The following is a 24,453-nucleotide window of genomic DNA, read 5'->3' on the forward strand; positions in this document are numbered from 1 at the left end:
TGCCTTCAGCGGCTTTTAATACAAGTGACACAGGGACCCCCGTGAAAAATGCAAATCTTTGATCCTTTTTTATTACTTAAAGAAAGGAGAGAGAGCATTGTTAGCCCCCCACCATCGCTACATCTATTCTTGGGGAAAAAAAAAAAAAGAGACAAGACACCACTCCTGAGTGCCCGCATTACCTGTACCACAGCACTGCCCAGCACCATGCGGCACAGCAGGCCACCGCGTTGAAACCCCTATAGCGCTGCTCAGCCCTCGCCCCACAGCGCGGCTCAGCCCTGGGCCGGCAGCGAGCCAAGGCACAGAGCAGCACATCCCCCCTGCCTGCCCCCTCAGCCCCAACCCCCGTTCCCGGGGGTGCCCTACCACGGGCCGGGGGCTGCCCCGCTCTACAGGCCGCCGCACACAACGCCGAATGATGCCCCTCTCTCACGACAGGCCGAGCGGGTTCCCGCAGGGTTTATCGCAGTCACGCAGCTGTTTCTCTAAGGAAACACACAGGCTGACTTCACCCTGCGCCGCGGCTTGCTTTACTCTCTCGCAGGACTCCGACCGCCAGGGTGTGTCGCGATAGTCGGTGTGGCAGCACCTCAGCTGGGTGGCGGGTCCGGGGCGGGCAAGGGCCTGCGAGGCAGCCCCCCCCCAGCGCCGCGCCGGCCCGTACCTCAGCGGCCCCGCCGGGCGGGCAGGGCCGGGGCCGCCGGCAAGTGGCGGCGAAGCGGCCCCTGACGGGAGCTGCCGCCGCGCCGGGCACGGCAGGAGCGGGGCCGGACCAGGGCCGGCCGTGGGCAGCCGGCTCCGACCGCTGCCCCGCCGAGGCTGGGGGGGGAAGGGAGGCCGGGGGCCGCCGATGCCGGGGGCCGCCGATGCCGGGCAGGGGCCCCGTGCAAGCCTGCGGCCCCGCTCTGCCCGGGAAGGGGTCGGGGCTACGGGAGGACGCGTATCCCGTACGGCGGGACGGGCCCCGGCCCCGCCACAGGCCCCGGGAGCCCGGCGACGGGAAGGGGCGCTCGGCGGGGCCGCAGGGCGACGTGAGGCGCAGGTGCCGCCCGCCCCCCGGCCGCCGCCGCCGGCGGACTGACCTTGCGCAGGGCGGGCACGAAGAGCCCCCGCCATTTCGGGCCGTTCTCCTCGCCGAAGAACTCGTACGGCTGCGGCGGCGGCTGCATGGCGCCCGCCGGCGGCTCCTCCGCATCGGGGCCGCCCGCCTCGCCGCTCCCCGCCGGCTACGGCGCCCGGGGCATGGGGGGGGCGGGGAGGGAGGGGGGCGCGGAGGGGAAGGAGAAGCCGCCGCTCGTCAGGGCCGGGCCGCGCTGGGCTGCCGGCCGCTGCTGGCTCGCTCCTCACCCCCCCGCCCGGGCGGCCATCACATCCGGCGCGGGAGGGGCCGGGCTCCGCGCCGCTCGCCGTGCGCTGACGGGGCGGCGGGTGAGGCGCTGGGCCCCGCCGCTGCGGCCCGCTAACGCCGCCGCCCTCCGCGCGCAGGCGCGGCCGCCGCCACCGCGCTGCCCCCCGCCCGCTGCCCGCGGCGCCCCCTGTCGGCCGCGTCCCGAGGGGCCGGCTACGCCGTGAGGGGCCTGCCCGCCCGCAGCGGGGCACGGCGGGGAACCCGCAGCGCGGCGCCTCCCGCTCCTCCCCGGGGCCGGGGGCGCCTCGCCCCCCGCTCCCGCCACCTGCTGCGCTGCCCCTGCGCGCACCGGGAGCCGCTTCCCTCTGGCGAAGGCTCAGCCGGAGCCGCCCCGCAGCAGCACCAGACCCCGGGGTGCGCTGCCCTCGCTGTCCCCCACCCCCCGACGCCCCGCTCCAGCCAAACTTCCCCTCGATTCCCTTCTGATGGCGCTGCACGCCGATGTCACACGTTAGACACCCCCACCCCTCTTAAGGCTTGTGCACAGGGGCAGCGGGTAAGTTAACCGGAGGCAAAGGCGCCCGCCCGCCCCGTCGGGCTCCCGGCACCGACCGGCGCTCGCCGGGGCAGCGGCGGCTCCCAGCGGTTCGGCCCGGCCGCTCGCCGGCCCCGTGCTTGTCTCTCGGGGCAGACACTTGGTCAAACACAAACTGTGAGCAATAATAAAAAGGTAACGCCGAGCGCAGCTGCAGGGTAACGGTGGGGAGACCCGCAAACCCGCAGGTACAGCCAGGGTCCGGGTCTGGAGGCAGGTTCCAGGCTGGGGGAGCCCCTCACCTCCGCTCCACCCGCACCCCGCAGCCCCGGAACACCCACGTTCCTCAGGATCCCTCGCTCCCCCAGCCGGCCCGGGCGGCTCCCAGGTGCGCCCGCCGTGCCCGGGCGCAGGGAAGTGCCCCAGGGTGCCGCTTTGCCGAGAGCAGCACCCAGGAGCCACGGCACGGGGCACGGCACACAACTCTCCGCAACGTTTTCAAGATGCGGTAACGTGCCATACTCTTCCCAGAGTTTAGGACTGACTTTATGGGACACTTTGGGGGAATAAATTGTGTTTGTCCGAAGCCGTCCTAATGCTTTTATTCAGAATTTCAGGAATTACCATTCCACATGCCACTACAGGTCCAGATCAGGCTTAAGCCTAGTTCTGCCTGCTGCATACACGCCGCTGGGAGAAAGAGCTGTACAGTGCGATAAGCACTGATAAGGTACAGGTACCTTAAGAAGACAAGTTCGGTCATGTGTCGTCATCATCCCCCCCCCCCCCCCCCCCCGGTAAATTAATTCCTATTATGTAGAGCTATATCCCACCTAATTCAGATGAGAATTAACAAACAGCAGTGAGACCTTTCTGCCAGTCAGGAGAAACACACAGACCTTACATCGATTAAAAAAAGAAAACACCATACTATTTTAATCATAATAGAGAATGGCACAGTTACTAAGCCAAGTGAAATAGATGCTTCTGGAAAATATATTCATAGATTTTCACACTTTATGGACAACAAGATTTATGTTTGAAACCCCATTATTATAATTCTTGGAAGTTATTCCTTTAAAAGTTCTATAACTTTATCTCAAAAAATACAAATATTTCATAGAATGCTACATAAAGATTCATAATTTAAAAGCTTCAGTTAAACTCCACCCCAAAATAATAATCTCCTGAGAGTAAAAAAGCACAGCAGGCTGTGCAGTTAAATGTGCTGACTTCAGATTCACCATAGTATACAACTGCTTTACATTTTCATGTTCATTATTCTGTTAATACATGTTAGGGCCACACCTCGAGTGGGAGGAAGCTGCTTGTGCAATCCTTGTGTAGTATTTACTGTTGATAGGCAACACTTCTGGTGGGGAGCGAAGATACGATTGTTCCATTGTGAAGGTACAACTTTTACACAGCCGTGTGGCGTTTCAGCATTTGGAATATCTGAATCTCTGTCTAGTGTTATTGTGGCTAAGAACAATGACCAAAGCTTTTCTTTGAAGGCCTTATTATTTCAATTTCCAGATTGTCCTTATGCGGGATTCACTTTTCTGGTAAGGGAGTTATCACCAGGAAAAAGAGAAAAAAGAAAAAGACAGAAAAAAAGCAGCTCAGCTCTGTGCAGTAAGCACATCTGCTAGCACACCTGACTTCCTATGCTCACACACTCCCTCATGCCTGTCAGAGTGCAGAAAGTGACTTAAAAAAATAAATAAATTAAAGAGTATGGCAAATTGCCTGGTAGCAAACTACCCACAATTATCTGTATTACCCAACATCCTGTGAACATCTGCTTTAAAAGTATTCTCAAGTACTTTGTCCCTGGGGCCACATAATTCTTTTTTGTACTAATTATGCAGAACACACCAAGATACTCAGCTTAGTACCAAACTTGTTTAACATCTCTTTAGTTTAAAGCATGTTCTCCGCATAGCCTCTCTTCCAGGAGTACCTTTGATAATTTCCAAGTATCAGAAGAGTAACCAGCACCTTCTAAGCTCCCCTCCTGCCAGCCATGTGGGAAATAGGAAGCCTTCCTGACTCACTGCTCTTTGGGCTCCAAGGGAAGCGGTATGCAACATGACTCAATTAAGACAGGTTTCTGTAGCTTCCCTCCCTTCACATTTGCTTTTACAAAGACCATTTCCCCTGGATTGCTCAACATGCTGCAGAGATAAGCTCCTTTTGCATTACCAGTATTCAAAGGAAAAAAAAAAAACCCACCCCAAAACCACTGAAGTAATTTCTGATCAGTGCTGACTTCCCAGATTTAAGTTAAACGAAAAATGACTGTTTACGTATACGTTTTAATTTCAGTTCTATTAAAAAAAATAGAAACGGCCATCAGATAGCATATCTGAATTGCGTATCTAAATTGACTTGGGTTTAGTAATCCCTTGTTAGGCTTTTTTTTCTGTGAAATACTCTACAGACATGTAGAAGGATCTGAATATTGTTTTCAGTCTCTGATAAAGCCCTCCATTCCCAATCAGCAGAACCCTTAAGCAGGGCTTATCCTTCTATCTCCGTTACTTCCATAGAAGCTAGGGGACTGTATTTTACCAGAGTCAGAGAGAAAGCACAAAGCACACGGAGAACCACCCGGTGCCTGTGGGTTCCCAGAGGACCAACCACCTCTCCAGGGTGCGAAGAGGAGGCAACATTTAGCCCAGAGGCATGGCAAGTCTGTGTGGGCAAGCCCACCGCAGAGGCTCTTCCTGCTCCACCTAAAGGCCCACTATGGTTGGAGAGAGAGACCCTCGCGTTGTGCCTGGCACCAGCCCCCCCACAGGCTGTTCCTGCTCAGGTGGGACAAACCTTTACTGTCAACGGGGCCATGAGCTTCTGTCTTGCAGGTGGCTGTGCCGCACCAGGCCTCACCAGGCACCGTAACTCCTTTATTCAAGCAGCTGTGGCTGGCAAAGGCAAACATTGAAAATGCTGGTTTTGTTCTGCACGGCTACGCCAGCACTGGTTGCAAGCAACACGTTGCCGGTTTTATCTTCGTCACTAAAGGCTGCAGAGTTCATTCAACGCAGACAAGCTGCTACACATACAAGAGGGGTAAAACCACGCTACAGCCGTCAACCATTCACAGTTCAAATCTTTGCTTCACTTCATCTGCAATCATTTTTGCAATGGCAAGGGAGGAGGTAGCGGCAGGAGAAGGGGCATTTCTGACATGAAGAATTCTGCTTCCAATATCCCCACTGCCTCCATCGAATACAAAGTCATCTACCAAATTTCCGTCACTGTCCAACGCTTGAGCTCTCACTCCAGAGGGACCCCTGCAAAATAAAGGAGCCCACCATGAGAAAGAAAATTTTTTTCTGAATTCAGGAAATCTCTTCTGTTCTGACCTTGTGAAGGTGCCCAGGGAAACAGTAAGGAAGGCATAGTGTGGAGTCAAGGCCCTGTCAGGCTTTTGGGCAAGCACAGGGAAGTCTAACACTTGTGAGGCAGGATGGGAGATGTCTCACAGTCGTTACCGTAAAACAAGGGCAGGTAGCCAAGCAGAGGATCTTCTTTATCTTTCCTGGTTGTGCAGTCACTCTCCTCCCCACACACACAAACATGCCCTGTCTTTTTCAAAAAGGAAGCCCTCTGTTTTGAAATAGCAAGTCTTGTCAAAGATAAATGTCATGCCAACAGTATATACTGCCTGAGCTGGATAACTCCCTTTTACCATGCTCAAGCTTTTCTCATTCTGGATTCTCCCTGCCAATCTCTGGACAGTTAAACCCACCTCCATGTACTTAAATGCCTCATCTTTCCTCACGAGTCTCTTCAGTTCTTAGCATTTCTGAACTCCTTAGAACTAATTTTCCACACACACACACTAAGAAGCTGAACACAATTTTATTGAGATGATTAAGTCAATATTCACTCAGTAGCAACTCATAGTCCAGTTTCCCCTCCGAATTTCAATAGCGTTTTGCTTTCTTTGTCAACTCAGATTATGTTCAGGCTATTGAATGTATCACTAGGATAAAGAGACTTTTTTTTTTTCAGCAAGCATGTCACAGCTGTGAATTTCAGCCTATAGAGAGTGTAGAAAGTCACACAAATATTCATCAAACTTGCCTGTACACAAGCAAACACAATACAAAAGGCCTTCCTGTAGAAAGCAACTAAATGCTTCTGTGCTTTGGTAGCATATTTTGGTGGAGGAAAGGAGTAAGCTAATGCTACATTTGCAACTGTTCAAAAACAAGGGATTTAAAAGCCACTGGGTGTTACTAACAAGAAAAGTTTTCTTTACCTGAGAACATCATTGACAGTGACCTCAGGGATGAACTTCTGAAGTTGCTTCACCTGTGCGCTAAGGAAACACGCTCTGTACATTTCACTCAGTCCGTAAGACAAGTTTCTCAGCACAAGCTTCCATAACCCACTGCAGAGAGAAAAAAGAACCGCAGTAAGAACAAATCTTCCAGGGTAAAGGCAGCAGCATTAAACTAACATTAAGAAGGTAGCAAATGCAACTGCATGGCAAAAATTCCCACTCCCAACATCAGTAATCTGATCGTGCTTTCTACTCGAGAAATACATGCTTGTCCTTCCCTGCTTCAACAAACCTGGTTTACAGAGCTGTAGCATTGCATTTATGTTCTTTCTGTGAGAATGAACTCTGAACTCGAGTCATTCCTATGTCCAGGATTTTTCTCTGGTTCAGTCAAATGGCAAGAGGCTGAAAACCCACACGCACAAGGGAAAACAGACATGCCGCTCAAGACTTTTTCTCCACAATTATTCTGAAAAGATCATCACACTCCTAAACCCCTCAGTTTTCAGTCAATAAACCTTGCTTTGTCTTTGCAAATCTTGTTTGCTTGCTTTGCTTTCCTCAGGTCTTCCAGTATAAAAATCTATAGACAACGATCAAGACGCTTTCAACTCTTTAATAAACTGCATTAAGTTGATCTGTTTGTCAGGAAGCTATTTTCCAGTTCCCTGACCTGTTTTCCAGCCTCTCCTTGGATCCTCCCCAATATTTTCACATTCTTTTTCAAGTCTAATTTCTAAAATTGAGCACTTGGTAATGGTCTGTCCAGCCCCTCATAGAGAAGCAAGACTTCCCTCGACTTCTACAGACATTCTGTTCATTTAGTTTGCAATTTCAACAATGATTCCTAATTCCTCTGACACGCTTTCTAGGACAGCTTCCCAGCCTGCATTTGTGGCCCTAAACATATATTGCCTTGCACTCAAACATTTTTTAAACATATATTGATGGCCTGATGAAGTTTAACATGGCATTTCAGACCATTCTGTGCTCTCTCTTCCAAGCTTCCTCTGCAGATATTTTAATCACACTGTCTAGGTTGATTAAAATATTACGCTGCATTGGACCAAAACCAATCCTGGAAGAGCTCCACTAGTAGCAACGTGGCTCACCAGCAGCAGACACGTTCTCAGACCAGCTGAGACCTGTCTTGGTAGTTTATGAAAATTCAAATATTAGATCGCATGCAAAGTTGAGTGTCTTGGAGAAGTCCACCCTTATCAGCACAACTGTCTTTAAACACACCAAAAACTTGGCAAAAGCAGGCTTTTTGACAGGAACGAGCGTCCATGGAGTCAAAAGCTGACGTTTCAATAACTACATTCAACAGACAAAAAGACAAGCTATTACCTGTACGTTACTGCATCTAAAAAGTCTCCAGTGTTGAAGTCAAACAATTTGTAGCCCTCTCGCTTAAAAGCTAGCACTGCATTAGGACCAAGCCAAACACTGCCATCCATTCTCGGTGTGAAGTGAAATCCCAGAAAAGGGAACTGAGGATTGGGAACCTAAAGCAGGATACAGCAGTTATTACAGCTGTTACAAACCAGATCAGAGAAACTGCCATGCAACCACTCAAGTCAACAAAATCATCTAGGAAACATGGAAAACATTTGCAAGGAGGGAAGTATAGATATTTACACTTTATCACGTGAAAGAGTGAATAAAATAAACCAAAACACAGTACAGGAGTTGTCCTCCCAATAAAAGGAAACAACAATTTTTTAATGAACGAGTGACAAAGGAAGTAAATTTGCCATTTTCTTTCCAACTGCTACAACAAAATTCGAGTTGTATAACCATACAGTTGGCTCCTGCACTGGTTTTTCTGCTTGTTAATTGTGCAGTTATAGCACGTAGCCAATTTAAAACACTGAACAACAGAGCGAGGCCAAATAAAACTGCATCTCAGGTAAAAGCAAAACAAACAACAGAAAAAAAAAGTACATGTGATTTCTCAGGATATAAATCAAACCACAACAAAACCCACGACACACTAATACTATTCACCAGCAGTAATTATACTGCAATAAAGTAGGTTATAAAATATTAGGAAAACCTCACCATTCTGTATTGCTCAAAACAACATGCAGTTAGAAAGCCTGTTTAATGCTAACAGTAAGTCTCTACAGTTTCTTTTTTGTTTGCAAATGGAATACAGTGTAATTGTGGGCGAAGGCTGAAACAGAAATAAGCTGCCTATATGCAGATACAAATATTAAATAAACACACCTCTTCATGCGCTGGGTACTTCAAGATCTTTAGCTACTTAGAAAAGGTGGTTACAGAGGTGACTGTGTTAATAGTCCAAAAATAAGCACACACTGGGTATTTCTCAAAACCCAGTATTGTTATGACTTAAAAAGTGCTTTAAGAGACGTTCCTTTTCTGCATTCAGTGCACTGAATTTCCTGTTAAAAATACACATTCAATACTTTTGAAGCTTAGTACAACCACTCCAGAAACTACATTACACTTCTGGTAACATATCATTAAGAGTGGTGCAATTTTCTCATCTTATTACCGTATCTGGCCATAACAAAAAAATTCAAAAGGCATCCTCACACAGCCATGGAACAAAGCCGGAAGGTACCCTCGCATGCCAGCCAGTTCCTCCCTCCCATCCCAAAATGGGATCCTGAATCATTCCCAGGTGAGAAGGGGTCAAACACCCAATGCACAGGGTTCCACAGTTTCTCTAGGGTGACCCACTCCAGCGTTTAGCACGCAAATCTAAGTTCATATTCAGAAAGGCGGAATTTCGATGGACCGCATGAATAACTAAAATACCGCCCTAGGAATTCTCTCTTCTTACTTGCTAACTTCATTTTCTGTCAGGGATTGCTCCTCTTCTTCACACTATTTGTCTATGTAAACAGCAGAAAGTTTGTCATTTTCCTTCCATGTCTATTTTTTGTCATACAAAGTAAAGCTAATTCAAAGATAGGGTTGAGAGGCAAATATCTAAATCTGAGCTTTGGGTATTAGCACACAAGATTAAACCCTACATTTAAGTAATTAATTATTTACTGTTGTCCCTCATTGACTTCTGAATCCTCCCTACAGATTTATTTTACAACATCAAGAAAGAAGCTAGGCTTTTGTGGGTGTGTGGCTATCGTGCTAAACATTTCATTCTTTCCCTATTAAAAATCAAAACCAAAAAAAATCCCAACACCAAAAACACAAACAAAAAAAATGACTGGCAATAACTTCCCACATAGTGCTTCTACCTGTTCCTCAAGAATTAACAAAACCAAGCTGTCCTGTCAGAAAGCAACTGAATCTACGTCCACATGTTGTGCATCACTAGAAATGGCCATGTAATACTGCCCTTATTTCTGTAGTTTTTAGCAGTTTTGAGTACACTCTGAAAGACAAACAGGAGAGCATGTACCGGATAAATATTTCCTTTAACCATATAGCACTTTTCTGGTTTTAGCACCAAATAATCTCCACGGAAGGGTACAATACGAGGTTCAGGGCTGCAGCCACTGATCTCGGATAGACGGTCTGAGTAAAGTCCTGCACAGGTCACAATGTGCCGACAGTAGATTTCCTCACCCTGTGGAAAAAAAAATATGAAAACACACAAAAAACCAACGTAGCTACTGAAAAACCACCTATCACCTACAAGCTTTAAAAAAAAATGAGTCAAGACCAGAAAGAAAACCAACAATATTTTCAAAGGGAGGCAGAAATATTTAACAGTTTCATTTAATTCTTAACAATATTTAAGAATACGAGATACTTTTTTTTATATTATTCTTTAATAGTATTTTTCTTTATTTCCTGGAGAACTATCCTAAAATGGCAATTCATTGCCCAGGCAGGACTGGAAGAATCTTTATAGAAAAGGGGCAGGGAGGGGAAGAAAAAAAACAAAATAAAAAAAGAAACAAGTCCTTGATTGTCAGACTACTGTCAGCTTCAGTTCCCAGAACACAGAGCTTCGTGCATATTATTGTACAGGACAGAGACCCAACCACCAGCCTCAAAAACTCTGCTCCTCCAGAAAACCCAGCGTCTCCCCCCGGTGCTTCTCCACCTCTGCACCCTACAAAGCAGCTCCCTGGCCAGGTTTGCATCGCCAGAGGATATGCAGTAGGTGGGGTAGGTAGCTCAGCAACCGCAAAACATTTGGTTAAATAAAACTGTTAATAGATTTCACCCCACAGACTGGGAGCAGTCCTGCTACTGAATGGTAGTTTATCCAGAAAGCTGTGCAAGTTTATAGCACACGGTTACGGAAAGGTCTTAAATATTTAAACACCTTACTATGTAAATAAATAAATAAAATCCCAAGCTATTCTCTATCTATGCTTCCGTTAAAAATACACCAGTGTTTGGCAAGGGAATCTAACAGATTTTGGAAGCTACTTTTTAATGAAAGAGCAGAACTAGAAGGAAAAAGCAGCAGCACCAACTTTAAAAACTACCGAGGGGCTGTGAGGTTGGTTCTTGGTTGGTTGTCTTCCCTCTTCCGAAGAAGAGTCCGGATACTCTCTCCTAAAGGTGAAAAGGCTACAACTACATTTCCTGTGCAGCACTCACCGGCTTGCAGGCATGACACCAGTATATGCACCTGTTTTATTCAATTAGCTTGTGGCTTTCTGATGATGAAAGGATTCTAAATGCTTCCTTATCATTTTCAGAGATGCCAAAGACCAAAAGACGACACAAAAATAGGTGTTTCTCACCAAATGAGTAAGTCATAAAAGGAGGCTTTGGAAACAAGCATAAGAAACATGCAAATAAAAAAGATAAGGGACATATACAGCTAAATATGTTGGGCAGCAGAAGGAGAAAGTTATACTTTCATCATTATTCCCAGTACACGATACAACCTGAACATGCTAATTGTTAAGAATTGATTGAAGTTGTTTGATAAAAGCAGTCCTAGATGACACTGATCAGGTTACTGAACAGCAGCTGACACTGATCATGTTACTGAACAGCAGCTTTTTAGCATTTTTTAGAGAGTTGATTAATCCTTCAGGACTCAATAAAAATTCATAAGAAAAGGAAAACCAGCTTCCTATTAAGCAATTAAGTCTTCAGCTTAGTTCTTACCTTTGAGTTCCTAACAATGACCGGGTATTTTAGTCCTGTAATAGAATTAGACAAGAGAAGGAATTAATAGAACACCTAACAGAAAACTGACAGAACAAGCAGCTTGTCAAAAAGAAGGATTCTTCCACTGGAATCTTCAAGCTACGGAGCGACTACTGTTGGACACAACTGATGTCGTTGGGCATAACTGTATTTATGAATGAATAGGGCTTTTTTATTCTTTCATACGTGTACCAGCACAGACCCAACCTGCCTTCCAGGATAAAGACAAAAGCACTATCACAAAAATACTCATGAAATACTCAGCTAGATTTGATTTTAATAGGAGAGAACAACCTTCCTCCTCAATTTAACTTTCATTTGCTTCCCTCAGCTTTACATGTTTCAGCTGAAGGGTGACCTGCCTGCAAAAAAGAAGTGAGCTTGCTCAATACTCTTACTACCATAATTTTGGCTTTGGTCTCATTCCTATGGGACAGAAAGGTTCAGAAATGTCACTTCAGTTAAAGCAAATGTGTTTTGAACAAAATCTTCGGCAGGACTGTAGTAAAGGGAGGGCAAAGAAATGCCTTACCATCTTCACTTCCTGAAGAACTTTCTTTAGCCATCTCCATGTTTGTAACTTCAAAATCAGTCAAGACTGTCCCACCTGCTTCCTGGAAGTCTTCAGCGTAGGACTGGGCCACTTGCTTATAATTCACAATGCCGGTATATGGAGAATCAAGGGCCATCAGACCCTGAAACAGTAGTAAGATACAGAAGAACAGTGAAGGCTGTATGTGGACTTTGTTCTTCAATACAGAGAGTATTTCATCTGGAATAATGTGCGTTGCCATTGAGAAGGGAGTACCGCTGTCTCCCCATCCCTGGCTGCCTGTTCCTAGTCTCTCCATGTGCCAGCTCCAGCGTTCGTGTTTGCTGACAACTAATATGGCGAAAACTACTTACGCTGGATTAAGTGATCATGTTAACTCCCGCATGAACAAGCCTTCTCGACAGAGCACTTAACAATAGAACAGATATGTACTTATCTTTCACCACGCGCTATGCAATTCCACCTTCAAACAGTCACTTATGGGGCTCTCCCTGATGCACAGCTGTTCCCAATGCCTCCTGCAAGGCTGCAAGATACAGTCTAGCCAGGGCACAACACTTACTGCACCGTACATCAGAGAGGAAAGTCCCTTCTGAGTTAGACAACTGCCTATATTTCTCCTAGCAGAAAGCAAAGTTTAAGTCCAGTGCATAGCTAGAATCTGTAATGTCTCTCAGACGTTTTACTCCCTTTATACCCAAAAGGATCAGTTTCTCACATAATTTTTATCATGCTAGATGGCATCACAGTATTTTCCTAGTTCTGGCTGTAAAATTAGGATAGTAGGAGTGCTTTGTCCCAGAGAGATGCTGTAAGTGTAACTTAAAGACTGTCAGCCACTCAGATACCACAGTAGCAGGGGGCATTTACATGCCCAAGATAACCAGAATGGCTGGTAAAACTGTATCTTACACAAAACTTTTCTCTCCACTCCATACAGGGTGCAATGTTTCACACCATTCCAGTTCCCTTTGCTTGAGGAAAGGACACAGATTGGGAAACCAAAGCAAATGAAGTAAGACCCAGCTGAATCTATGCATTTGCAGAACTAACGCTCAGGTGGATCTTGAACATGCAAAGAGTGTTTTAAGGAGTGGATACAAAATGTTTACACGAAAAAAAAAAAAGATTCTTCTCCAGAAAATTTTTGTCTCTACCTACAACCAACCACTCATAAGCCACAAGCCATGCAGCTACACCAACAGCAAGGTGCCAAATGAAAGAGTACAGGGAATTTATATCAAGGTTTTCCTTTCAATCAAATGTATACTAAACACCAACAAATTTGTATTCCACAAACTACATGCATTTCTCCTACTTTGAAAATAAACAGGCTGAGAAGTGCTACATCACCACCCCATGTGTAGGAAGCAACTGTATTGAAATTGGCTTGATCCAAAGCTGTACTGACAGATGGGAAGGAATTGTCAGTGCTGCACTATCAAGCTTTACTGTAAGTTAAATAATTTTAGTGGGAAGGAGCAGAATCATCTCAGCCTAAACTCAAGACACAGCAGCTCTAACCTGGGTAAAGGAATATCTGCCTATCAACCACAAAAACATACAAGCAAGCACCTGTAAGGAGAAGGGGAAGAAAAATAAAGATTGGGGGAAAAAAACCCCCATCACTCATTGTCATTGGTGGGAGAACTGTTTTTTTGTTTCTGAGCATATACATTAGGGAGGACAGCTCTGTGTAAAGTTGAGAAAATGATGAAGTTTGAACAACTTGGAGGCTCTGTCCATCTGCCTATAAATTGTCCTGTACAGGGACTAATGGACAACAGAGTCTCCTACTTTGACTCAAATAATTCTGATGCCTTTTGTAGGCTGCAAGTGAAATGAATTGCCTGCTCTCTAATTTGTGAATGCTGGCCCTTATGAAACACATGGTGCATCATTTGCAATTAGAGCAGCAGCAGCTCTTTATGACTTCATCACAGGGAGAACTAATGAACCATGAACTGACGAGCAAGAGAATGAGAACAGGTGAGCTGGGGAAACCTGGGGTGACCGTGTCACCAAAAAAGATTCTGCAGGATCACCTTATGCTGTGTCAGACTTGGTCTGATGAGTATGTAATGGCAAATGCATACAAAGGCTTGGACTGAGCTAAAAAGTTCCAGAAACAAATGGATACATTTATTTTTGTTGGCAATTATGTTTCTTCTAGATTTTCAGGCTCTTCTGAACTTGCCACCCATGCAAATTACAAGGCCAGAAATGTATCTATGTTAAATTAAAAAATGCTGTGACCTGAGAAACTGGGATCTTACATGCTAATTAAAAGTAAAAATCCCTTACCCTGCAGAAGGGTTCTTTAGCTCGTATTTCTTTTGCTCCAATCAGTTTCAGACCTCGGACGTTGTTCTGCAGCCCTCTTTCATACAGAGCTTTGAGTCTTGGAATTTCATCTTGTTCAACGGCTACAATTAGCTTCAGAAAAGATAACAAGGCACACCAGTGAGCAAAACATACCAAGCCAGTTCAGGTCTGGCATCAAGCCTGAGCTAACAAGCAAGCAACAGTGAAAAGCAAATTATAACTCAGGGGGAGTGGGCAAAAAGTGGTTTGTACCATTAGTTGCACAAGATTCTGTAAATACCTATTATTACTGAGAAAGCATTACTGTATTAAGGATAGTGAAAGACAAGTGTTAAACTATAGTATAAGTACTATCAATGGATAAAATTTGCTAAATACCACAAGACTACAAATCTGAATGTGAATGTGATTTTAACGAGCCACTGGGATGCTTCCAAAAATAAAACTGAATTTAACCCACGATGTACAAATCGCAGTCTCAATAACAGAGTAAGGATGTGTTCTGACATGGTTACCAATTCCACTTCATTTAACCACGTAGTTAGCTCACAACTATCACAAGAAATTTATCCAGGCTATGCATTATCTGTGCCAGGTTTGCACCGACCACACTGCTTCCAGGCCTAGCGCTTGATGTATTTTTACATAAAGCAGCCCCAAGCCTGGAGAACTCTGGCATCTCTGCACTGAGAAGGCACCAAGTTCTCCAGGCTTGGGGCTGCTTTATGTAAAACTGGCTGTAACGCTGGAAAAACGTGCCATAAAGTCACCGTCATCTTCCCTGGAATAAACACTGCAGGGGGAAGACGAGGCTGAAGCACAGAAATTCAGTCTCAGCAAAGGAGGTGCCAGGGTCTGCGCCAGCCCTTCCTAAGCTCACTGACCCCTGCAGCGCAAGCCTGCTGCCTCACATGCGAGCAGGTTTGTGACAGTCTGGTGGATCGCTGCACAAATCCACAGTGCCATCTTGTGATCGGCGCTGCGGCAGAGGGAGCAGCGAGCACAGCCAGGCCAGGACAAGCACCGTCACACTGGTGCCAGGGCCACCAACGCTGCCACATCCAGGGACCTCTGCTCTGCACCCCAGAGCTGGGAGAGATCTGCACCCAGCTCCCCGGGGCTGCTGAGCCAGGGGGCCCTGACGTGGTGCTTGTCACATCAGAGAGGGTCTCCACCGCGCTTTTAAGAGAAAGGCTCGTGCTGTCCAAGATGTTCACAAGCAACCAGGGTGGTGAGAAAGTCGGGTGATGGTTTCAAGTGACTCCAGGCGGTTCAGACAAAAGCCAACTGTAAAGCACTGCAGAGGGACCTTCCAAGGTGAGCGAGCAACTAACCAAACGGCAGATGGAATTCAACCCAGATAAACGTGAAAAGATGACCACTGAAAAAGCAGTCTTAGCCTCACATATAAAATGACGGAATCCAAGTTCAAAGTTATCACTCAGGACCAAGATCTTGGGGTTAGGACAGACAGTCCTACGGCAACATCAGTTCAATGCCTAGTGTCAGCTGAAGAGCCCTAAACTGAACATTAGGAACAACTAGGAAAAGGATACAGGATAACACGGAGAACTACTATTTCACTGCAAAAATCCGGTCTGACCACACCTTGAATGCTGCGCACAGTTGTGGTCCTCATCTTGTATCAAAGATGCACTAAACTGCCAACGGTTCAGAGAGCGAAGGCAGGGTGGAGACAGTCTTGAAAAAGCTTCTCTAAGAGGAGTGACTGAGCAGACCCAGATTCACCAGCTGGAAGGGAGGACTTTGGGGGAGGAGGGGATACAAAATTACGTGCAACTTGGAGAGTGTGAGCACAGATCAACCGTTCATCATCTCTTCCAACACAAGGGCTAGGGGCCATCAGATGAAGCTTGCAGGAGCCAGTTTCAAAACGATGTAACTCTTCATGTAGCGGGTTGTTGATCCCTGAAACTGCTCATCGAAGTATGTTCTGAGGCAAAAGCTTTTAAATGAAAAACACTTGGAAGAGAAACCCATTGAGAGCCACCACAGACAGAACAGATCAGGCTCAGAAAATAACCCGAGCTGAAATAATTAATAATTTGATTGTCCTGTTCTCATTCCTTCCTGGGTCTCTGTTTACAGACACTTCCAGAAACAGGATATGTGGCTGGGGAGATCCCAAGCTGAATCCATACAGCCCTCTTCTGTCCCCACCATTTCAGGTTGCGTTAGGCGGATGTAACATGGCATAAATATATATAGCTGGGTCACACCTGGAGCTGTTTTCAAGTCACCACGTCTTAGCATATCAGGTTCTCCAAAGAAGTATGGCAAGCACATATTGAGAGCCTTTGCATTCCTTGGAGCTACACAGGTGCCCCTCCACAAGGCTTGGCTTCCACCATTACCTGAGATATTTCAGCTCACCCCACAGATACGAAGAATTATTATTTAGGCCCAGAAAAGAAACTGATTTTAACTGCTGGAAAGAAGAAAACAAAAAGGCACATTCATCCTGAAGGTAGTAAGTGTTGCAGAAACCCATCTCTCGGGAAAAAGACCACAACCCAGCCTATGCTATACATTGAACGTACATTATACAGTCTCAGCTTCCAAAGGTAAAGAACAGCAATTCCTATACCTTCCCACACTGTTTATACGGTATTCCCTTCTGGTCACAGTACTCGTAGCAGAGGGCTGCACCCTGCACACACAGCTTAGCTTTCAGAGATCCAGGTTTGTAGTAAATTCCACTGTGAATCACACCACTGTTATGTCCACTCTGGTGATGAGCTAAACGGAAAGAAAAATAAGTTATTAAAATACCCATGCCCATGATTGGTTCATACTTTAATTACCTCAGCTGTCAAAAAAGCGAGCAATTTGAGATCCTGCACTAAATCAGCATCATAACAAGAGATGTTCAAATAAGGCAACTGCACAGCAAACACAGTTCCTCCCTTGGCCTCAGAAGGCTAGAAAAATACTGACACAGCAAGACCTAGTTAATAGTCAACCACCACAGCTTGCAATCTGTTGAATCAACAGGAATGAAAAAAAAAAAAATAAATCACAAGTTTTGCCTCCAAGAGCTACAACTGCAGGCCAATCAAACAAAATTTTCTAGATGTTAAAATTAATTTTAAGAAATTCAATTTTTAAAATTAAATGCATCCTTAAACGCCTCATCTAACAAAACGTCTGTGCAATCCCCAATTTCTTTGGATGCGCTGGCTGGCCTGGTAGGCTTTTCAGGTATTTGTGAACTGGATTAGGTTGCCATTTCCACTTTGTAGCCAAGCAAAACAGAGGTGAAAAATATCACATTTTTACTCAAGTAATTTGGTCAGGCTCTCCCTCTTAACATACCGACTCCCAAAGGTCATTCCTGCTTTGCACTCACACAATTGTTAAGGACTTTGTGTACATCCCGTCTTGGGGATAAGGAGCCACTTCATACCGTACATGTAACATCTCAAGAGCAACGTACAGCCTGGATGATAGAACAATCTGAAGTGAGAGCTTGGGCTCACAGGTCTTATTTTGAGTTAGCCACTGATGTCATCCCTTGGGGTTGCTCCTACTTACCCTGAGTGACTGCACACCTGCATAGCACTTGGTGTGAAAAGACTGCTTATGAGAAGAACCTGTGCTCGTACTTCAGCAAGCCAGGAAAGCTTTCAGTGAAGCAACAGGGCTCATTGTTTCTTACGTCAAAGCCACGGCAGGTGCCCGGGTGCTGCTGGAGTGCCTCAAGATTTCCCATGTGCGCTGTGCCGTCTGGCTAACGCTGGGTCGGTAACTAGCGGTATCTTCCCAGTTATCCCCATGCTTGTTATTTACCCTCCACCTCCCAGGCACCTTGCACAGCATATACAGGGATATCCAGAAACACGGGACAGATGACTGTGGTCTACAGTTTTGGCAATTAACAGAGGTGTAGACTTTGCCCAAAGCAGCAGCTCCCAGATGTTTTTAAGCAGCTCTGCTTCCCGACCATCGCCCCCTCCCCTCTAACCATCACTCTTCTCCTCACACCTCACCAAAAAGCTCTCCTGGCACCACTGCTCAGCCCGTCCTCTCTGCCTCCCACTCTGCGGGGCACTAAACCAGAGCTGCCCTCGCGTCTCTGCAACCCGCCCTGCCCCTTACTCGAGTCCTTCGCCCCCTCGTCCCTCTCCACAAACTCCTGCTGCTGCTGAAGCCCCAGGCCAGCAACACCCACCGCCTCCCAACGATGAAGCAGCAACGGTCAGTCCTTCCTAAAGCCCTGGCACGAAGCCCCCGGCGCGAAGCACAGGCTGGTGCCAGCTCCGGTTCCCCGCTGCGGGACGCGTCCCTGGGCGAAGGGAGGCAGGAACGCCCCGTCGGGGGTGGGGGGTCACGGTGCCTGGAAGCGAAGGTGCTGCTCCCGCGGAGGGGGAATCCATCGCCCACCTCAGCGACGAGGGCACACGCCCACCCACACGCCGAGCATCGCTTGGTGCTCCGTTGGTACCACGCTGAGGTTCTGGCGAGCGTGTGCTTCAGGGAAGGTTTCTGCCGGGCGGACACCCGGTAACCCGGGCCCGGGGGTGCGGGGGGCGCGGCGGCACCGTACCTGGCTCCCTCTCCTTCTCCAGCACGGCGAAGACGAGCGCGGGGTGCCGCCGGGCCAGCTCCCGGGCAGCGGCCAGCCCCACGATTCCCGCTCCCACCACCGCCACGTCGAAAGTGCTGCGCAGGGACAGAGGCGGCCGTAAGCTCACCCCGTGCCCCGGCCCTCAGGGGACGACGGCGGCGGCGCGGCCCGGCCCGCCACGGCCGCCCTCCAGCCGTGAGGGCCGCGGGCAGGGCCCCGGCCGCCGCCGCTCCCCCCGCCGCCTCACCTGCGCTGGCGGCGCTGGGCCCGCCACAGCACCGCGGTCCCGCCGCCTCCCGCCCGCCGCCGCAGCGCCGCCGCCGCCATCTTGGGGGTGGTGACACGCACCAGGCCGGGCTCCTCCTCCGTGCCCTCTGCGCGGCGGCGGCGGGGGGCGGCCGGAGCGGAGTGGGGCCGGGCCGGCCTCCCCGTACGGTTGGCACGCTCGGTCCGTGGGGCAGCCCGGCGGGAGGGGATCCCGGCGGCGCGGCGCGGTCCCGGGGGCGGGACGAGCTCCGAGCGGTGACGGGGCCTCCTCTCCCCTCAGGGCGCTGGGGCCGGGGCTGCCAGCCCCGGTTAGGCTTGGAGGGGCAGCCGGGAACGGGCTGCTGTCCGGCCGCGTCGGGAGCGGGGCCGCCCCCGAGTGACACCCCGCTTTCTCCTCTCCTTTCCCCAGGAAGGCGATGCTGTGGGGGAGGCTGGCGCGGCCGGGCGGCGGCCGGAGCAAGCTGCCGCCGGGCGCCTGGCGCCACTTCTGGGGGTGGCTGAACGCCGTCTTCAACAAGTAAGGGGAGGCGGGGGGCAGGGGGGACCCACGGCCCCGCTCCTGAGGCGGCGCCACCTTCCCCCCCCCCGCGCTGGTCGCTGGCGCTCGGCGGGGGTCGCGCCTGACCTGGTCCCAGTTACGGCGCTGGGGCCTTCCCAGCGGGGTGTGCGCTGGGCTCCCTGCCCGGGGCGCCCGGGGCCGGCTGCCCGTGGGGGTTCTCCCCGGAACGCGGGGCTTCCCTTGACCCTCAAATGCATTTAAACCAGCCGCACGGCCCTGCCCCCTTCTAACGCATCGAACAGCGCCGTGGCTCACGATGGGAGTCAGCCACACGGGCTTCCACGTTTCCTTTTGGAGAGAGGCGGCCTTGGCAAAACTCTTTCCCTGCCCAAGACTGCTGCCAGTAGCTCGTAGTTTTGCCTTACGCCTTCTATCTCCGTGGAGAGGGTTGCGAGGTGTAGCTGATGGCTGTGACAGGTGGGAAGCTGAGCCAGACAGGTGGCCCTTCCAGGCCTTTGCTTCTGACTTCAGCATTCCTCACCAGCTGAGAAAGATCTCTTTGCCATGAATGGACCCAAGGATTTTAACTAATTGCTGAAGTGTGTCTTTTTGAAATACTGTAATTGTTGCAGAAAAAAGGCTTTGGGAATGATGTCCATGTGACAGGCAATGAGAGGCTTTTATAAGATCAGTGTTTGGGAGACAAATTTGCAATTGTTGGAAAGCCTTCCTTTAGAGAAGGTAGAGAAAGGCATTTTTTAGTATTTCCTGTGGTGTGGAAGAAAACAATCGGTTAGAAGGGTTAAGTCAAGTTGCATTTGCATTCTTTCGTTTTTTACCAAAAGCATCTACCATTTAAAACCAGTTAAAAACCCCTCATGCCAGACTGATTAAGAACCAGTGTGTTCCAAATAATTATACGTAAACAATTTCCAGTAAATCATAGTCTTACTTTTCTGACATCTTACCATGTGCATAACCAAATATTTATTGTGCAGTATTATTGTTGTCAAGACAAATCTCCTACCTTGCAGAAACCATGTGAACGCTCTTTCTGTCTTGGCAGAGTGGACTACGAACGTATACAAGCTGTTGGCCCCGACAGGGCAGCTTCAGAATGGCTGTTGCGCTGTGGCGCGTTTGTGCGCTATCAAGGCTATCAGAAATGGCAGCAGGACTACAATGGTCTCCCAACGGGACCCCTGGGGAAATACAAGATAGAAGCAATCAACGCTACTGACTCTTGCATCATGTACAGAGGATTTGACTATTTGGGTAATGTAGACACACCTGTGCAAGGATTATGCTGAATGGTCTTGGTTCTCCTGGTTGCATCAAAATATGTATAACTGTGTTATTTTCTTGTTCCTCAGTAAGACATAGAGAAAGATTTTCATCTTCTTTTTCCCTTAAATGGTTTTGCAAATATCCATCAGTTCCTGAGAATTTGCTGCAGGTGTGGTGCGAAGCAGAAAGAGATTGGGAACTTCATCGGCCCTTACCTGATGTGACAGTAGCACTAAGGAAGCACAACAAAGATTTGCTATTTTATTGAGTTCATAGTTGAGTAGTTTGTAGCAAAAAGCACTACTTTAAATGTTCTTTTTCTTCTAAACCAAGTGCTGGTTTTGCTGTCTGTGAAGTCATAATACTACTTGTTCTCCAGGCATTTAGGATGTCTTTAAACACAAAAAACAAAAATGAAAGCTTCGTTTCTTACAGAATAAGAGATTTTAAAAGTGTTTCAGGTCTTCAAATAACAAAAACAAAAATAGGGAACAGACCATTTTATTTTCTCATTGGCAGGAGACCTGGAGTTTCCTGCATTAGTACGTTCCTAAGTCAGAGACATGGTTTATCACCCAAACTTGTACAGTTTTATTATTACCGTCCATGTCAAAGCTCTTAGAATCTCACCAAAAGGATACAAACCCTGGGGTTTTCATGTATTTAAAGTACCGCTTTGGAGATTAGGTGTGCATTACGGCCCCACTGTATAAAGGAGCATGTTGCTGTGTGGTTTTGGAATCAGTTACTAAATTGAGAATTTAACAACCAGTACAGGGTTGTTCCTGGTATCCTGAATCAAACACTAATTTTTGTCTTTCCAGACGGTCTTGAACACATTACAGAAATCAAGCTGCAGAAGTGTATTTACATACAGGACGAGTGTTTGCAGAGGCTCAGCGAGACGAAGAATCTACAGAAGAGTCTTCTCCAGCTGAAGATAATTTCCTGTGGGAATGTCACAGATAAAGGCATCATTGCACTTCACAAGCTGACGTACGTAAGCTGCTGAGCAATCCTGTAGCACCCTGCTTCCCTAGCTGTTACCTCACTGTGGTTCGGGGGTTGTGCGGACTGGAAGGGCTGAAGTCTGAACGTCCTTGGGCTGTTTCAGATGTGTGTGGGGCAGTGGTGGCTGTGTTCCAGGACTGAGCCGAATGACAGCCTGGGAGGGCTGGCACTGCCACTGCAGGAAATGTTTCTTCAAGCACAGTTGAAGACAAGTGTTGTGGATAGCTCTCAAAAGATATATGAATTAACACATATGTATTAATCAGCCTTTTAAGGCTGGTCTCAGGGAGTTGTGTAGCAGCTCGGCCTGTGGCTGAGAAAGCCAGGATCATCCGCTGTAGTGTGTGAACTGATGGTTGCGCTTCTGCCCTCAGTTGAGCACAGCATCTCATTACGCTGTGAATTACTTCAAGCTTCAATTTACACTTGAAGTAAGTTACGCGGGGCTGATTGCTGCACAAATTAGAGCAGCACGCGTGCTCTGTGCCGACACACCACCTTTGCAAGAGCAGTGAATGCATACAGCTCCCTTGCACGCTGGCACACCAGGTGGGTTTTGCTGGAGACCAAATGATTGATGATCAGCTTGGTTTCCACTCCTGCCCCCCTGCTGCAGCTGATTTTCAGGGCAGGCTTTCACGGTGTCCTGTAACTTTTATTGTCTTTCTATGCCTCACATTGCTTCCTCTCACTCAGTTACTTTGTGCTCCCTGAGGCCTTAAGGTCTTAGGGCAGACCTAAGCACGGGAAGCAGTTGGATACTGTCTGGCTCCATAGCTCTGAAGTACGTACGTTGTTGAACTGTGGCCTTAAAGTAACTTGGAACTGTTCTGTGTTACACAGAGATACAGACGCAGGCAACATCAACAAATGGTTGATGTGGTGATTTGGATTTCATCCTACAGAAAGGAGGACCTTCTATATTACTCGTTATTATCTACAGTAAAATAACTTTTACTATTGAAATTGCTATTGAAATTATTAAATACTCTTTAATATAAAGGAAGCTTCATGATGTGGGGAGTCCAGAATCTCTTTTTGAGCTCTGTAGAAGGACTGAACTTAGGGTGAGCTAAAAACTTTAAGCACCCACTTCAGAAAAAAACTTCCATTAGAACCAGTAACCTTTTAAAATGCTCAGTACAACTACGGTAGAATAATCCTTTGTCTAATGTCTGTGTCAACAGTTAAATAGTAGTTGATGACTTTTCTTTTTAAATATTTATAGGAACCTTGAATATTTGTATCTGAGTGACCTTCCTGGAATAAAAGAGAAAGAAATTACTGTTCGCATCCTTCAGCAGGCGCTGCCAAACCTAGAGCTGGAGCTGGACTTGGAGTAAACGCAATTGCATGTAACTGAGGTGTATTTGATTTCATAGTATTTATCATATGTTGCACAAATGAAGTTGTAGACAGTACTGTACTTCCAGGTACGGAAATAAGCCCAGCTCTCCCAATCCAGGCTCAAAAGCCATATGCAATCTTTTGACATATTATGCAGTTAAGTTTTATTAAGTGTAAACTGTACGGCAAAGCAACAACAGAGAAGGCAGGCTTCTGTGCATAGTCATTTCCCCCGTTTTTTGTTAAGACACCAATTAGAAGTTTTCAAATAATAGTGTTGCACAGAAATTCTGGTGCAAAATGACAGTGGGAAGAATGTCAGTGTTGTGAAACAGCAGCGCTGTACGCTTTTATTGCATGTTGGTGACGCCGTGGGAATGAGAGCTGTTTGCTTTCTGAGAATCTCGCCCCGTCAGTGGGTGCCGATTCAATAAAATAGCTCCTGGGCCTGTTTTCCTGTTCTTTGCGCTTTGACTCGCGAAGCCTTTGTTTGTTTTAAATGGAGTGATCTACGGACAGGCAGCCTGGCCTTCTCGTAATCCCTGAGCCAAGGAACTGAACGTCGCTGTACTTGCGGAGCAGCAGGCTCCCTCAGACGTGCCCTCTTCGCTGTAGGCTGCCATGGACTACATTAATTCTGTGTGCCTCTTTAGTCGCAACGCTATCACACCTGCTAAACAGAACGATTCCTCCTCGGGAAGAATACAGCATTTTTAGTCAAATCCCTGGCTTTGGTGGTAAGGGAGAGAAAGGCGGTAGGCAGCAACGCCAAGCAAGCAGATTTCATAGTGATGTCTCTCTCAGACGTGGCTATCGCTGCATAACTCAGAGTCCCTTTTCTTATCCCTGACTGCCAGCTTGGCCTCAGAAGGGAATGGTGCCAAGCACCAGGAAGGATAACGTTCGGCACTACCTGCATCACAGGGCTGATTCTTTTCGACATCTCCTAGCACAGAGCAGGCAGGAATGGTGTCCAGAAATGAAATTCCCTCCAGCCTGTGCTGCCCCGAGCCATGCCAGGGAGCTGACTGCTGGGCTATCTGCCACGGACAGACAGCGTGGGGGTGCTGCGGTACCTCGCCCATACATGGGATTAGATGGCTGAATGTCCAAACAGAAAACACCGGATCATCAGAGCTTCCTCAGTGTAACCAAAACTTACCTATGGACACAATGTACAAGATTATATTAAATTATAGTATCAAATAAAGGGTAGGCAGGCACACTATGTAAGGATATTGCATCTGTCTCATTGGAATTGCTTTTACTGTTGTTGAA

General features: G+C 47.8%; 3 protein-coding genes across 4 annotated transcripts in view; 1 reads left to right on the forward strand and 2 right to left on the reverse strand.

Moving 5' to 3' along the window:
* SOS2 (SOS Ras/Rho guanine nucleotide exchange factor 2) overlaps nucleotides 1-1,469 on the reverse strand; it is a 56,417-nt gene extending 54,948 nt beyond the window's left edge. The window contains exon 1 of one of the 2 annotated variants that reach the window (XM_037394403.1): nucleotides 1,086-1,469. In XM_037394403.1, coding sequence (XP_037250300.1) covers nucleotides 1,086-1,172 — 87 coding nt within the window. In that variant the 5' untranslated portion in view covers nucleotides 1,173-1,469. The remainder of the gene's footprint in view (nucleotides 1-1,085) is intronic. The other variant, XM_037394402.1, reaches the window with a different exon arrangement.
* Nucleotides 1,470-2,795: 1,326 nt separating this feature from the next.
* Nucleotides 2,796-19,131, reverse strand: L2HGDH (L-2-hydroxyglutarate dehydrogenase). The gene is made up of 10 exons (XM_037394404.1): nucleotides 19,012-19,131; nucleotides 18,744-18,859; nucleotides 16,785-16,936; nucleotides 14,156-14,287; nucleotides 11,831-11,993; nucleotides 11,257-11,291; nucleotides 9,581-9,748; nucleotides 7,534-7,691; nucleotides 6,160-6,291; nucleotides 2,796-5,185 (listed from the first exon to the last, which is right to left on the reverse strand). Exons 1-10 carry the CDS (start codon nucleotides 19,089-19,091, stop codon nucleotides 4,990-4,992), a joined length of 1,332 nt encoding a protein of 443 aa, XP_037250301.1. The 5' UTR covers nucleotides 19,092-19,131; the 3' UTR covers nucleotides 2,796-4,989.
* Nucleotides 19,108-24,403, forward strand: DMAC2L (distal membrane arm assembly complex 2 like). Its single transcript, XM_037394406.1, has 5 exons — nucleotides 19,108-19,212; nucleotides 19,441-19,548; nucleotides 20,597-20,805; nucleotides 21,642-21,813; nucleotides 23,057-24,403. The coding sequence occupies exons 2-5, from the start codon at nucleotides 19,448-19,450 to the stop codon at nucleotides 23,169-23,171; spliced, it is 597 nt and encodes a 198-aa protein (XP_037250303.1). The 5' UTR covers nucleotides 19,108-19,212; nucleotides 19,441-19,447; the 3' UTR covers nucleotides 23,172-24,403.
* The last annotated feature ends 50 nt before the right edge of the window (nucleotides 24,404-24,453 follow it).

The sequence above is a fragment of the Falco rusticolus genome, chromosome 7 (genome assembly GCF_015220075.1).
Source record: "Falco rusticolus isolate bFalRus1 chromosome 7, bFalRus1.pri, whole genome shotgun sequence".
Lineage (NCBI taxonomy): Eukaryota > Metazoa > Chordata > Aves > Falconiformes > Falconidae > Falco > Falco rusticolus.

Coding starts and splice junctions, on each gene's coding strand:
- L2HGDH (XM_037394404.1), bottom strand. CDS start 19,091: ATGGCGGCGGCGGCGCTGCGGCGGCGGGCGGGAGGCGGCGGGACCGCG. Junction 11,994..14,155: donor CTAAAGAACCCTTCTGCAGG/GTAAGGGATTTT, acceptor CTACTGTTTCAG/GGTCTGATGGCCCTTGATTC. Junction 6,292..7,533: donor TTAGATGCAGTAACGTACAG/GTAATAGCTTGT, acceptor TTCTCTCTGCAG/TGGGTTATGGAAGCTTGTGC.
- DMAC2L (XM_037394406.1), top strand. CDS start 19,448: ATGCTGTGGGGGAGGCTGGCGCGGCCGGGCGGCGGCCGGAGCAAGCTG. Junction 19,549..20,596: donor CTGAACGCCGTCTTCAACAA/GTAAGGGGAGGC, acceptor CTGTCTTGGCAG/AGTGGACTACGAACGTATAC. Junction 20,806..21,641: donor CAGAGGATTTGACTATTTGG/GTAATGTAGACA, acceptor TTGTCTTTCCAG/ACGGTCTTGAACACATTACA.